Source organism: Neopelma chrysocephalum, unplaced genomic scaffold (genome assembly GCF_003984885.1).
Source record: "Neopelma chrysocephalum unplaced genomic scaffold, ASM398488v2 Primary Assembly neopelma1_22b, whole genome shotgun sequence".
NCBI lineage: Eukaryota > Metazoa > Chordata > Aves > Passeriformes > Pipridae > Neopelma > Neopelma chrysocephalum.
Window position 1 is genome coordinate 25,720,070 of NW_020897690.1, and position 14,083 is coordinate 25,734,152.

The following is a 14,083-nucleotide window of genomic DNA, read 5'->3' on the forward strand; positions in this document are numbered from 1 at the left end:
TTATTGCTTTGTATTCCATACATCAGTACAGCAAACGATTCATTGCAAAAGTTGTTTCACGGGGTCGAGCTGTCAAGAACATTTACTTTTTCAAATCAATAAAGCAGTAAAACAGTGTCAGTCAACAGCGACAACACAAACACACACACAAAACCACAAAAAACCCCTCAACAAAACATTGTCCTTTCTCCCCAAAACATAAAAAACAAAACAATAAAAGGAGATAGGTAAGATGTCATCAATCACTCTTCACAAATTTGACCTCCAATCTCAAGCTGTTGTCAGAAAAGGTTCTCACACTACACATATCAAAAATGGAGAATGTTTGACCAAAAAATGAAAAGCATTTATGAGGAAAAGGTATCAGTCTTTCTGAAAATGGGGATAGGATTCATCTCTCGTATTACCTAAATCCCAAGCTGTTAAGCGCACTGACTCCTGGGGAATCGATACAGAGAATGAAGTAAGGGAGAAAAGTTGTTCTCTAAAATTAGTGTCTCTGTTTCCCCTTTGATTACTGTTGCCTAGAAAAAAAAGTAGGCAAGAGACATCCATATCTATGAGTGTCTAACAGAATAGTAAGGAATCCAAGTGAGAGACTAAGGCCTAGGGTTTGCTTCAGATGTGGAGGGAAAGAATTTTCCTTGGCTTCAAACAAAGCCAGTTTCTGAAATAAGTTACAGCAGTTGAGGCAAAGCATAACTTCTTCCCATTTACAGTGGCCATTCTGACAATGTATTATTGATATGTCATGGACAATTTTTTTTTTTTTTCCAATGATTTTCCCAAAGACTTAACTTGGGTCAGAGCCAGCGCATCACATCTGCACCAAATTATTGTCTGTGAATTATCAGAGAACTTGTCATATATATGTTAACTTGTCATATATATATATATTGTACATGGTTTTGTGGAGCCTGAGAATTCCAAATTATCTTTTCAAAAATGGGTAAAACCAATCTTAAAGTAATAAATTGAATTTTAGATGTGCATTTAAAGTTGCTCTGTATATTGATAATATCTGAATAACAGCAAAACTAATGAAACAAATAAGTCATAGATACAATTTAATTCTTTTCTCAATTCTAATATTCCCCTGAGATAAATTTTCTTCAACTTACTGATTTCAGTTGCTATGACAGTGATGTTGTGCCAGGGAGTTTCTTCTCGGTCAAGTGGCTTTGAGATGAATAAGGATCCATTTCCTGAATAGATGTTGAATATTCTGTCAAGGTCAGTGTGTCGATCCACAGAATATCTGTCAAGATACAGTAGAACTGAGCATTACTTTCTCCTTTTGCAGTCTCCAGTTCAGCTTACAGCCACCTCTAAAAGTTTTCTAATTTTAACTGTGGTTAATCAAGAATGCTTTCTTAACAAGTAACCTAACCTTTCCTGGAGCTGCCTGCATGTTACAAATAGTGAGAAACAAGTTTTTAAGACTAGTGAGCAGGAGGAAGAGCAAATTATTATGTGGGCGATTTGTAGATTGATATTGGAACTTACATTTCAGCTCATAAATTGAATTCTGGAATAACAACTAAAAGCAGACATTTTTAGATAATATTTTATGCAAATTAATTGCCTCTTAGAGAACTCTGTCACCAAAGGACACACATTGCACATATAAGTAAGTATCAATTTTTAAAATAATATTTTTGGGGTGTCACAAGGACAATCAAACTCACCATAAAAATCATGTTAGTTGCTGTTTCAGATGAAATTTCCTAAAATCTTGTTTTATGATTCTTGCTTTTGCTTTGTTCTTACCCAGCAAAGAAAAACTTATTTTACAGGTGTTTTTTAATTAGCCTACAAGTTACGAGTCGCCGTCAGGTTACATTGAGATGTTATACATAATTTACTTAAAAATATTTTATTCTCTTCCTCCTCTCACACTTCCTACCTCAAAGCGTTCTTCTGCAGGATATAAAAGGCTTGTTCAGAAATGAAGAGATCAGGTTTCATAATCACTTGCATGGTAAATACACAAATTTAAGTGCTGTATTTCTCACTGCAGATAATAATAGCAGAGGGGTAACAATTACAGACATTTCACAGTGCTGAACCCTCACCTCTAATTGTTATGACTTTCCAGCAATTGCTTCTTATTCAATAAAATGTGATCATTAAATAGTTAAACTACAGAACATGGTAGACAATGTTATGTACAGAAGGCTGACTGCTATCAAGCTTCAAGGAACATAGAAATACATAATTTTGAGTTTTTACATGGTATAAAACATAGCTTTATGAAGAGTTTGGTGTAAGTACTAGAGCATGCCAGCAGTTAAATGCTGACCTCTCCTTTCTTTTTACCTAGTACCTATAGGTTATTCTTCAAAAGCATTGTCTACGCTGCTAATTGTGCTAATTGTATTTGTCTTCACAAGCTCCATAGCTCTCTGTTCGACGCTTTTCAAGAACCCACATGTGTTTAATTACTCAGTCTCCTAATACATTTCACTCTCATCACTCTCCATGCATGAGACTTGGCCCACATCTAAAGCATTTTATATTGTGTAAAGGCTTACTTTATTGCATTCTTTGCTATATCTGGATCTTGGGCTACAACTTGCCCAATAATGCTTCCTTCCCCGGCATCTTCATCTACCTCTATTAAATACCAGGGTCTGCTGAACACTGGAGGTTCATCAATGTCTTCAATAGAAATTTTGACCAAAGCCGTGTCTTTGAATGGCCCCAGCTGAAGAAAACGAGGATCAGGATGAGCGTTGGTTGCTTCCACTCTTAAGGTATATAGCACCTTCTTTTCAAAATCCAGATGCTGAAGATCAAATAATAATAATAAAGAAAATTATGTCTCTTTACAAAAAATGTGAGTTTTATAATGCTGAAACATTTTTAGAAGTGAAAGCTCTAAACTTTAATGCATCCTGGGGAAGATTGAGTATATTAGGTCTTTTTCTAGGCATAAGAAAAAGAAAGATTTTTATAGGAGAGTAAGGCAAATATGATCCCTCTGCCTACTACTTGCTTAGGTTTCTAAAAAACTAGAAGAGTTCAACCTATATAAAAATACAAAGAAAGAAAGACGGAACTGTCACTCAGTCCACAAGTAGGAGTTGTTTAAAGTCTTATTTGTCTCATCTCATTGGTAGGAACAAGAGCAATTTTTTCTGTTACTAAATGTTCTGTCATATTTACCTTTTCTTTACTCCTCCCCCATTACCATCTACCCTTGCCTATTTGGCATCAGGAGCAACCCACACTTGTCCCTGAACTCCATATTCCACAGTGAAAAGAAAAACCGTGAAATCTGATTTCCAATGTGACACTTACATTATTCATATCCATATATGCATGCATATACAGACATTCATATTTACACATATGTACATACATAAATATACATGTTTCCAAATATGTTTATAGATCTATATTATATATACAGAAATCAATTAATTTTCAATATATTCAATAACAATAGAACTGTTCAGTGTTTAACAGGCTGAATTTTGAAAAGCAACGAATAAGTATGCCAGAGATGGTATTTTGAATTAAGTTTCTACCAATGTCTTTGCTTTTTGTATTTTCACTGACATAATATGTAACAACCAAAGTTTCACCATGGTTGGACCTAAACCGAGACAGATTTCAGGCACTGGAGGCTGTTGCACAATTAGAGAGGGAGAGTTTAGGCTTGGACATGTAAGTTCATCAAACTTCAGGTAAGCCTCCCAACCTGGTGAGTCTTACCACAGCAATCAGCTGACAAATCCCACTATAAACTGAGCCCCTCTAGCCTTTCACAATCCTAATGTGAAAGTACTGCATGTGAGACTACATATTTTGAACGGACAGCAGCCACTGAAATATTGCTTTATGTGAAGTGACATGCCAGTAAATTTCCCTTGAGACTTGAAAATAACAGATATCTGCTGAAGAAAGAGAAGAACAAAACTAATACAACAGCTCCTTGGCAGCCTGACCCCGTGTGAGATCTACCCTCCCTTCCCCTGGAAAAAGAAAAATAACTGTAACACTTGGAGAGCTAAGTACATATAAAAGAGAGGGAGGAAAAAATGGACCTTTTTGACAGTTATAATCCCTTCCTGTGTGTCCTTGTCAGTGATGATATCAAACATGTCTGATCCATCCCCACTGGAGATGCTATACTCAATCTCTGCATTTTCTCCCACGTCAGGGTCATTGGCTTTAATTCTGCCAAGAGGAGTCCCAGGTGGTGCGGATTCAGGAGAGCTGAATTGGTAGGTTCCTGGAAGAGCAAATTCAAGCATTTATTGTTTTGAGAAACTTTTCCTTCTGGATAAAAACGCCCTCCAATTTCACATGAATTTTTTTAAGTAACTTGAAGTTCCAAACACGTTAAGAAAAATGCTGTTAGTCATCATACTAAATTTTGTTGTTTTTTTTTTCTTTTTTTCTTCAACTGTAAGGTGCAGAGGAGCTAAACAAAAAGGTATCAGTCCTTATCTTGATTATCTAAAATTATATGTATATAAATATAATCTCTCAGTTTTCTAGAAATGTTCCTAGATATATTTAGATATAGGAGGGGATTTAGTTTTGTTTTCTCAATGCATAAGCATTGTAAAAAGCACAGAGGATTTTGGAAAGAGACTAAAATAAAATAGGGATCTTTTTTTATTCTTTTGAAATATGTATTCAGGTAGGTGTTCTGTGGGAAAGTAATTAATTCATCCACTATTGGCAACACCTATTAAAGAGCCGTGGATATATGTTCATTTGGATATATGTTCATGTTAATTGCTATAGTTAATTGAAATGCAGATACATTCAGATTTTCCTTAATTTACTCTGCATATACTTTTTGTGTTCTTTCAATGGTTGGTTTCATTTAATGTTTTTATAATCAGGGTTTTCTAAAAGAAATCTGATTACAAAGACATTTTAATCTTGCCCATGTACATGGAAAGTGAATTTATGTGTATTTTCTGACAATATTTGTAATAAAAATCAAATTATAAAGACATGCTGTTGCAGAAGTATTAATCGGATGGATTTCCTGACCAGTCAGAACAAGACATTGAAGACTTTTCACCACTAGCAAGACAAAAAAAAAAAAATCAAAATCAGTATTTTCAGTTATTTACTACCAAGAAAATATTAAAAAAAAAATAAATTTAGTATGTTCAGATTTTGCATGATATGCCAGGATCTGGTATTTCTTTTGATCTCTTTTTTCCATGTAAATTCATATTAATTTACTGAGTGAGGTAGTAGCATTGGAGAAATACCTTAAGAGTCTGACAAAATTAGCACCTGATACAATCCTTATTCAAAGGGTTCAGTAAGAACCTGTATAAATTGTGTTGACTTCTAGTGAAGTACAGTCAACCATCTTTCTTGCAACTGCCATACTTCCTATATTTACATGCTCTTAACTGTCTTTTAAGACTCCTAAAGAGTCCTCAATGTTCCATTTAATACAAGAAAATACCAAACATCTGAGTGCTGGATGAGTTTCTGTCCCCAGTTGTACAAAGCACAAAAGAGAATCACTGCAAATACCTTATATTAATATAGATGTGCAACAAAATGGAATATAATGCTTGATGCCAAACTGTTGCAAATTCAAGGTTGTAAGTGAAAACTCAGAGCAGCCCGTTTGGCTACAATCCACAAAGACCAAAGTGCATTTGTTTCCTTAAACCAATCTGGAAATGGGAAAAAAAAGTAGGATTCTTGGAAGCTAAACCAAGAGTTTGAAGGTTTAAACCCTTGACAAATTCAAGGGTTTGGTAGGTAAGCCAGAAATACCATAAGAACAGATTTAATCATGCTACTTATTACTCCTTTCAGACAAATAACTCCCTTTAGTGCTTTTTTATTTGAAAGTATTCCTCATTTTTGTGATCCTGTGTGAATGTCACACATTTTTGGCATGTGAGGTGGATGTTTGGGTTAGAGTACAATAAAATTCAAAATGTGTAAGATTTCCATTATGGTGCCATTTAAATTCCATTTAGAACTAAGTCTTCTAACTGTCCAGGATTTCTTTCAGGAAACAGAACAAAACAGAAAATCTGTTTCTTCTTAATGTAGTCTAAGCAACCAGTACTTCACAGTGCCATTTTACTTTCTCCTGTCCCTCTAAGAAATTAAGCTTTGGTTCTTAAATACCTTGATATTAACTGGTGCTCTGTTCTGGCAAAATTTTCACTTATTGTTGCCTCACATAGGAGAAAATGGAAGACAAACGTTTTTGTAAGAAGCAAACTTCCAGAACTAGATAGTTCTTTGAAGGTATGCCCTGTTTCATAGCTATCTAAGAAGAACTCAAATCCTTCAGATGTTTCTCTATGTTTGATTTCCTAGGAAGTGTTGAAAACCACCCTGCTGAGGAGAAAGAAAATGACAGGGAAGGGTCATCAGCAAAATTAAAATTGCACCACTGAACAGATTCCACAGCAAGCCTTCTATATGCCATCCAATGTGTTTCAGTGATGTTTGAAGTCGAACGCTGCAGAGAACATTGCATGAGGTATCAAATTGTGTAAATTTCTCTATAAAGTACCAAACACAAAGATTACCGAAATAATCATAAGAACTGCCATAGACTTGAGCCTTTAGTTAATTTTGAAAGAAGAGCATCATAAAGAACACATGCTGAGGAGACTAGAAACCTTAAGTTATTTTGCAGTTCTATACATTCTTCATTTTTTATTGTATTTTATTTTATTCAGCAGCAAGGCTTGCAATGCAATCTACTATACTAAATTATAATTTAGGTTTAAGAATTCTTATTTGCCAAAATATAACAGGCTCTTTCATGCTATATATGTTTAAAAAGTATCCCCTCATAAAGTCAAACAGGCAATTTAGCTAAAAATTGCTGTTTGAGTTTGCCGTTGATTTTCAGCAAGTGAATTCTCAAGAAGTGAATTCACTCTGAATGTGAATTCAAATTATCTTTTCTTTATGATTGTTGCAGTACTTCCTCTCCCCTCTTTTTTTAAAGTTATCCATTATCATGGATAGAGATTAAAATAGTTATTTGTAATTCATTCTTCCATCCTGTCAGAGTTTTTCATTACTTTTTTAAAATCTGCTCTGGGTTGACCTGTTTGTACTACTCTGGGTGTACTTATTGTCATGGTACTGAAGTGCTTTTCAAGTTTCTTCAAGACTGGAGGAATATTTTCTAAATCAGCTCTGTTTGTTCAGTCCTTAGTGAATCTGAAAGAGAGCCAGGTCCCTCATCAGCATGAACGAGCAATTCAAAATTTATAATGTAGACATTTTTCCAGCAGGCACTGAACTGAGGCTGTAAATTTCTCCTATCTGCAACCTATCAAACAGTTATCAGACACTGACTATAACAATTTGAGATTGGATTTAAACCAGAGGCCTAGGATGAAAAGATCTTTAGTGTGCTACTGTAAAGCTTTTTGTATTGTGCAGCTTTCTGTTATTTGCCATCTTTTATTCTACAGATGTATTAAAAAAAACTTTATTGTGTCAGACTGCCCTAGATTTTAAAAATCACTCAACATCAAGAACTGAACAGAAATTACAAGTATCTAAAGCAAATGTCTAGACTGCAAGCACAGCATACCACCTGATCAACTCTGTCTGGGCAAGGCAGAACATTAGAAAATTTGCTGACCTATTTGCTTGCCTAAACATATGGAACTAAAAGTGTCTTCCAAAACTGAGCCCTATGTTTTGTAATTAAATTTCTCTGAAGGCTATCAAGTCCCTTCAGTTAGCCTAAGTCATTGTTACATCTTATATTCCTGTAAGCAGAATAAGAGTGAGAAGCAAGTTTATCATTCCAAGAAATAATTTGCTATTAAAAAATAGAGATTCCCATTTGCCTTAATAATGCTGCAATGTGAACAGACACAGCAGTGAGCCAGTATTTACATTACCAAAATAATGAAAAAAAAAAAGCAAACCGGGTGATTCTAGAAAGGTTCTTTGGAAAATGAAACTATTAGATGCTCCATACTCTGGGGGAATCGAGGTGGATTGTCGTTGACATCAGTTAGTGTGATATTCACGGTGGTGGTCCCTGATAGTCCTCCCATCTGGCCTCCCATGTCTTTGGCCTGGATGACCACTTGATACTGTTCCCTGTTTTCTCTGCTCATGTCCGGTAAAGCAGTCTTGATTATCCCTTGAAGAAGTAAGAAAAAGGAGAGACAGAGTCGTGAAGGAGAAGCACCACCCACTTTGATCTCAGAATTTTTAAAGGGATTCATGTAAGATATACTGTGCAGATGATAATCCATAGCAATCACAACAAGGTATACAGCAATAAGCCTTTCAATCTATAACTGATTTACTGTGATCTTAAGGAGAAAGATAAATAAATGTAACAGAGACGAGTCATTGTTTTTGATGTGCTAAATCAATTTAATTATTCTTTCAATGACAAAAATATCAATATATCTGTTGAATTAATGAAATTTTTCATTTACTAACCCCAGTTATTATTTTAATACATTGTGTTATGTCCAGCTCTGGTGAAGTTTTGATATTATAACACAGGGCTAACTCTAACATGCCTTGTATTCATTATTCGGGGCTGCAATAGATCATAGATTGTAATGTTCAGTGATGGACACTGTATATCAGCTAGGGCTATAGCTAACAAAAAAATTGGACAAGATTGTAAAATTAATGTTGGAAAATCCTTTTTGGGGGGTTCAGTTTCAAAAATTTCATAAATGTAATTTAAATACATCAAGGTCTTGTATGGCACACAAAAAGAATAGGGGCCTCAGGTGAGAAAACCAAAAGACCTTTTCATTAAAGTGGGCATACACATTGTCTTTTAGAAAACCAAGCAGAGCTTTTTTTTTTCTTATTTTTTTCTTATTTTTATTTAGAAGGATGGTGGCTTTGCAGGGCTGGAGTGAGGAGAGTTTTCTCTTGTGAAGTAGAAAAATTTAAATATTGTGTCCTTTTCTGCTTGGCGGATTCCAACCCCTTCCTTTCTCAGAAGAATACTCTTGTTATAGGCAGTTAGATATTACACAAAAAAAACCCCAACAAACAGGAAACAACTCTGGAAAATTTCTACTTCTAGAAAGAGAGAAAAAAACCCTTTGTAGTTTAGTGGTTATGGTATTTACGTCTGATCCAGGATTACCAGGTTCTGATTACCATACCTAGGTTTGTTAGTATAGGTAACATTAAACAGCAAATTGGTTTAAAATGAAAGATAATCCCTGAACCAAAGGTGAGAGCCCAGGTCTGCTGCAAAACGACTGCCTGCCTAACCGCCTGCTACCATGAGTTATTGTCCATGTGCTACTGGTCCTGTTTCCCTGATCATGCTTGTTAAGATGTTTGAGTAAGGGACTGGAGAAAAGAGAAAAAGGAGAGAAATTGAAAGAAGTGGGAAAAAGCCAAACAATTTTATCCAAGGTAAAGTCGTTTTGTTCCCTTTTAAAACTGTAGACTTGTGACTCATCTTTTTCATACCCTTGCTGTATTCTAAAAGGAAATTGTTTCAAAAGGATGTTAGCCATCTTCTGAGCATGCTCAATGGATTAGGAACTTCAGGGGTTCTGGGCAAAGTAGCTCTTAAATTCTCAGTTCTCAAACTAGAACAATTTTGATAACATGCAGGAACAAGCTAATGCAATTCCTGCTGAGTCTTGAGTCCCTTAGGACTCCTCCGGAGGAGAGGCTGTGGTTGAATGTTTCTTTTTTGAACCCTAATTTTGAATTATAGATATCCAAAGTTCACACATTTTTTTAAATTTTTGTTTGTTTCTTATACAATTTTCTGCATAACAGTGAGAAAGACTTCCATTCATGCTTTACAACATCCATGCTCCAGCCACCCCTCGACTCACACTGGCTCCGCGCCAGTGCCGTGTCTGCCCACCGTTTGCAGCCCCCTGGCTGGCCGATCGGGCACTGCGCCGCCGCCTCTCCCTGGTAGTGGGTGGGGGGCGCAGTCTTAACTCAGCATCCTGGCCCAGCTACAAAGCCGCGCCAGGTCCCACTGAGTTAGGACCGGGGGAAACCCCACCACCCCGGCCCGCCGTTTAACACATGCCGTCTCAACTCATGACTGCCTCTCTTCCAGCCTTGCCATTAAAATTAGCCACTTCTCTTCCGGTTCTGTGAGTATGTAATTTCTGCAGGGGGCACCAAGTTTTTTAATTGGCCCAGTATTAAAAACACTACCCCTGGGTAGACTATCACCAGCCCCACGGGGGGAAAGGTTTTTTCCAAACCACCACATTCTTGCTTCATTCTAATAAGTATTGGAATTAGAATACAGTTTCAAAAAGCATCTTGAGTTAAAAATTGTCAGTGGTCAGGAATCTATTCCAAACTTTTAGAAATAATTACCTATGAGATTTTTCTTATGTTTTTACCCTCTAATGTGAATTTGTTCATCTCCTATTTCCTTTTCTTAAGGACAAACACATGAAATTCCCAGAAATTGGTGTAAAATAGACTCATTTTGAAGGTTCTTTTTGACCTTTTACAGTTAACAGTCATCTTCTGGAAATCTTATTCATACCATTTAAAACAGTTCTTCTTCAATAATTTCATTTTGACAGAAAAAGTGTACTTTTATTGTGATTCCAGTTTTCATTAAATTGTATCAGCTTTGTGTCAAGTCATATGATGCCATACACCTATTCCAGTATTGAAATGGAAGCAAAAAGTGTCTTGGTCCCCGCATCCTGTCTCTGTTATTCCAAAAAGTAAGACTGAATGATTTACTAACCTGTTTCTGGATCCACTGAGAAATATGGCTGTCCCTGGAGGATGCTGTACACCACTTTGGCACTGTTTCCATAGTTGGCATCATCAGCATCTGTGGCTGTCACCTGAATAACAGATGTACCTAAATGGGTACCAAACAAGGAATCAGCAGATTTTAAGAAGGCATCTGCTTCTTGTAAACCACATACAATTGTGGCAGTACTGAATTCAGTAAGAAGTCAAACAGTATCCAGTGGACAAATCCAGAGTTACCCTACCCAAGAAACAGTAAAATAAAAGCAAATCTCATCTTCCTTATGACTAAACCTAAAATCATTATCACTTAAGATTCATGCTTCAATTAAACATGAGTAAACACATAGGAACTGACATATCTTTGAAACCCAATACAGCATTAGGTTTTTTGGTGATCAAACAGATGTGAGTATTGTTCTCTGGTACATGACCTCAGCTGAAACTGTTCACTTAAAGGTTTGCCTTAACCAATAAATTAACCAAAAGTAAATTTTCCTATACACATTTTCTGCCTAGATGACAAACTCCAAATATCTGAAATCAGACTGAATGTAAAATTTTGTCTCATTCTAACTGATTTTAAAGATGCTCTTAAAAAATAGCTTGATTTTGCAATGAGAAATTGAGTTTGTGGGGTTTGTTTGTTTATTTTTTTCTCTCTTTGTCAAAGTTATCCATCTATTCAGCAAATAAATGTCATTAAATGATAACTAATTTTTTTCAGCATTCACTTATTTTGTGTGACAATAGCTTACCCATGTCCTGTGATCATAATGAATACACTAAGGCTATATGGGATTAAGAGCACCGTGAGTCAATACATTTGGTATAGTTTATGGATTAAAAGTAAATGAAAGTCTGTAAAGACTTTTTTATAAGATATATAAAAGGACAAAGCTGTTCTTCGCAAGCTTTTATTTCTTAGTACATTTCAAGATGTCAGAATGCATTTTGCTAACAAAATTTTGAGCTGACAAATGTCTAGATAAATGCAGGCAGTCCAATAGCTAGAAGTGTAAAGGTCCTCCGCTTCTTGCCAGGGGAAGAAGTCTGACTGAGTAGAAGATCTTTGCCCTATTTTTGGCTAGGTATTTTTTATGTATCTCATTTTCCTTGAAAGAAAAAGGTCTATTGAGTACTGTTCAATTAAGTGAACATCATTCCCTATTCTTTTTTTCAGATCCTCAACCTCTCTAGATTGAAGTTTACCCAAATGACTTGCAACTTGACTATAAATTTAGAAGATGCTCATTTACCTGGGACTAATGGAATTGAAATGAATCATCTCTACTGTTGCTTTTCAGCATATACCAGGGATGGAGAAAAATAGAAACCCAGAGTAATCAAAACAGATTTCATATTAGTATGAGATCCTGTTAAATGTAACTATTTTTTTTCATAGTACATAATATAGCTTTACAAATAATAATTTTACCTATATAACAGCAACAATTTCCACTATTTCAGGTTATCTGAAAAGCATGTAAAGAGGGGAGGAATACTTCTTTCTCTGCAACAAACCAGCAGAACAAAGTTGTAAAAATGATCTGTCACAAGTCATCAAACTCTAAAGAGGATTTTTGCCATCAGCTATCTAGATTACTTTTTTGCCTGGTTAAACAGTTGGAGGTCATCTGTGTGCAAAGCTTAGCTGCAAAGATAATCCCAAAGAAATTAATATTTAAGGACATTTTTATCACTAACTGTTCAGCAGAACTGCTCATCTGGACAAAAAATGAAGGCAGCTTTTTAAGAATGGTAAAGTTCCATTAGTCTTATCTATTTTCAGAAAAGCAAGTAAGTTGAAACCCATGCCTCCTCAAGACTAACGGGGAGAGTCAATATCCCTTACTAGCCTAAAAAAACCCATAAAGGTAATCAGTAGACTCAAATGCTTATACTGTCTGCCATTATGGCATCTAGAAGTTAAGAATCAAGAGAAATGTATGTATGAACGTCCATCCCACCCTCCCACCTTGCCCCTCTAAAATAAACAAATAAGAAAACCAACCAAAATACCTTCATCATGACAAGTTTTTGGTGTGGTCTCCTGATCTAGACACTGTCATGGGACTGACACAGAAGTTTGAGTATGGTTGTAACAAATAAATGCACATTAACGTTCTTTCTTTCTTTTCCTAGTGTACTGTTTTGATGAAAAAAGTTGCTGAATCTCTGAATTTCTTTTGAGTTGGGTTTTTTGTTTTTTGTTTCTTTGAGGTTTTTTTTGTTGGTTTGTTTTTTGTTTTTTAAGACAGGTATATTACAGAGCTCCGGACAGTCTTTGGGAAATTTCTGTCTTTGTCTCATTGGAATGTCTATCTTTCTTTCCTGAGGCTCAAGTGCCATATAATTATGGTTGCTGAGAAGAGTATAGAAGATGTAACCCTACAGAAACTTTTGAGATGGTGAAAAAACAGTGTTACAAAGCTCCTTCTTTCTAGGAAACTAATTGTACAACTGTGGAAAATGATTAACAAAAGTATATCCTCAGAAAATTCAGTGTCAGCCTGCAGTTAACTTTCTTCTCTGACAATAGTCTGATGTGTCATAAAGGAGGATACTCACAAAAGATAAGCAATACTTGTGAAAGGTTCTTTCATGAGGAAAGAAACTTCTCTTAGTTTTTTGGGTTTGAAATGGGAGTGAAAAAAAGGCTGTGAAATAATGGAATTCAACACTAATTATGAAATAATTGGCAATGAGGCAAAAACAGTTTGGAACTTTTTAATTAAAGTATGTCTTTTCTTTACCCCACTTGAATGGTAACCACAGAATTATCTATTTATTCCTTTGTTCATTTATAGTCTAGATTACTTCACAAGCAGCCTCTTAGCACCTGTATTGATGAATACAGCAGGAACAAAGGGAGGAATTGGAGCCCGGGAAGAACTGGGGGTGAAGGAAGGTATTTTAGTGTTTATCTTTTTTCTTACCATCCAACTATTTTTAGTGGGCAATAAATTAAATTGATTTTCCCAAGTGAATTCTGTTTTGGCCATGATAGTAATTGATAAGCAATCAGTCTGTATTTTAACTCATGAGCTTTTCCATCTTCTTTTCTCTCCCTGTTTTTTTTCAGCAGAAGGAGATAGCTGGGTGGGCTTCCGGCAGCCGGTCAAGATCAAATACAACACAGGAGCAAACTGGTGTGAAAGATCACCAAGAAAATGTGAGAATGACTACAGTAGCAGTCTAAGCAGTGTTAACTCCACTCCTCTGCAAAACAAAGTCCACTTCAACCCAACCCAAACTAGCCAGGCTATTCCATCTCAGGATGAAAAATAAATCTCAGAATTCCCAAGAGCTGTGTACTTTTTCTTTTTCTTTTTCTTTTTCTTTTTCTTTTTCTTTTTCTTTT

At 35.7% G+C, this 14,083-nt stretch overlaps 1 protein-coding gene across 2 annotated transcripts in view; it reads right to left on the minus strand.

Annotated features, from left to right (window-relative positions):
• CDH9 (cadherin 9) overlaps positions 1–14,083 on the minus strand; it is a 103,906-nt gene that overhangs the window by 15,524 nt on the left and 74,299 nt on the right. For both annotated transcript variants that reach the window (XM_027681998.1, XM_027682006.1), the window contains exons 4-8: positions 10,709–10,828; positions 7,961–8,128; positions 4,053–4,240; positions 2,535–2,788; positions 1,122–1,258 (exon numbers count right to left, since the gene is read on the minus strand). In XM_027681998.1, the coding sequence (XP_027537799.1) occupies positions 1,122–1,258; positions 2,535–2,788; positions 4,053–4,240; positions 7,961–8,128; positions 10,709–10,828 (867 nt within the window). The remainder of the gene's footprint in view (positions 1–1,121; positions 1,259–2,534; positions 2,789–4,052; positions 4,241–7,960; positions 8,129–10,708; positions 10,829–14,083) is intronic.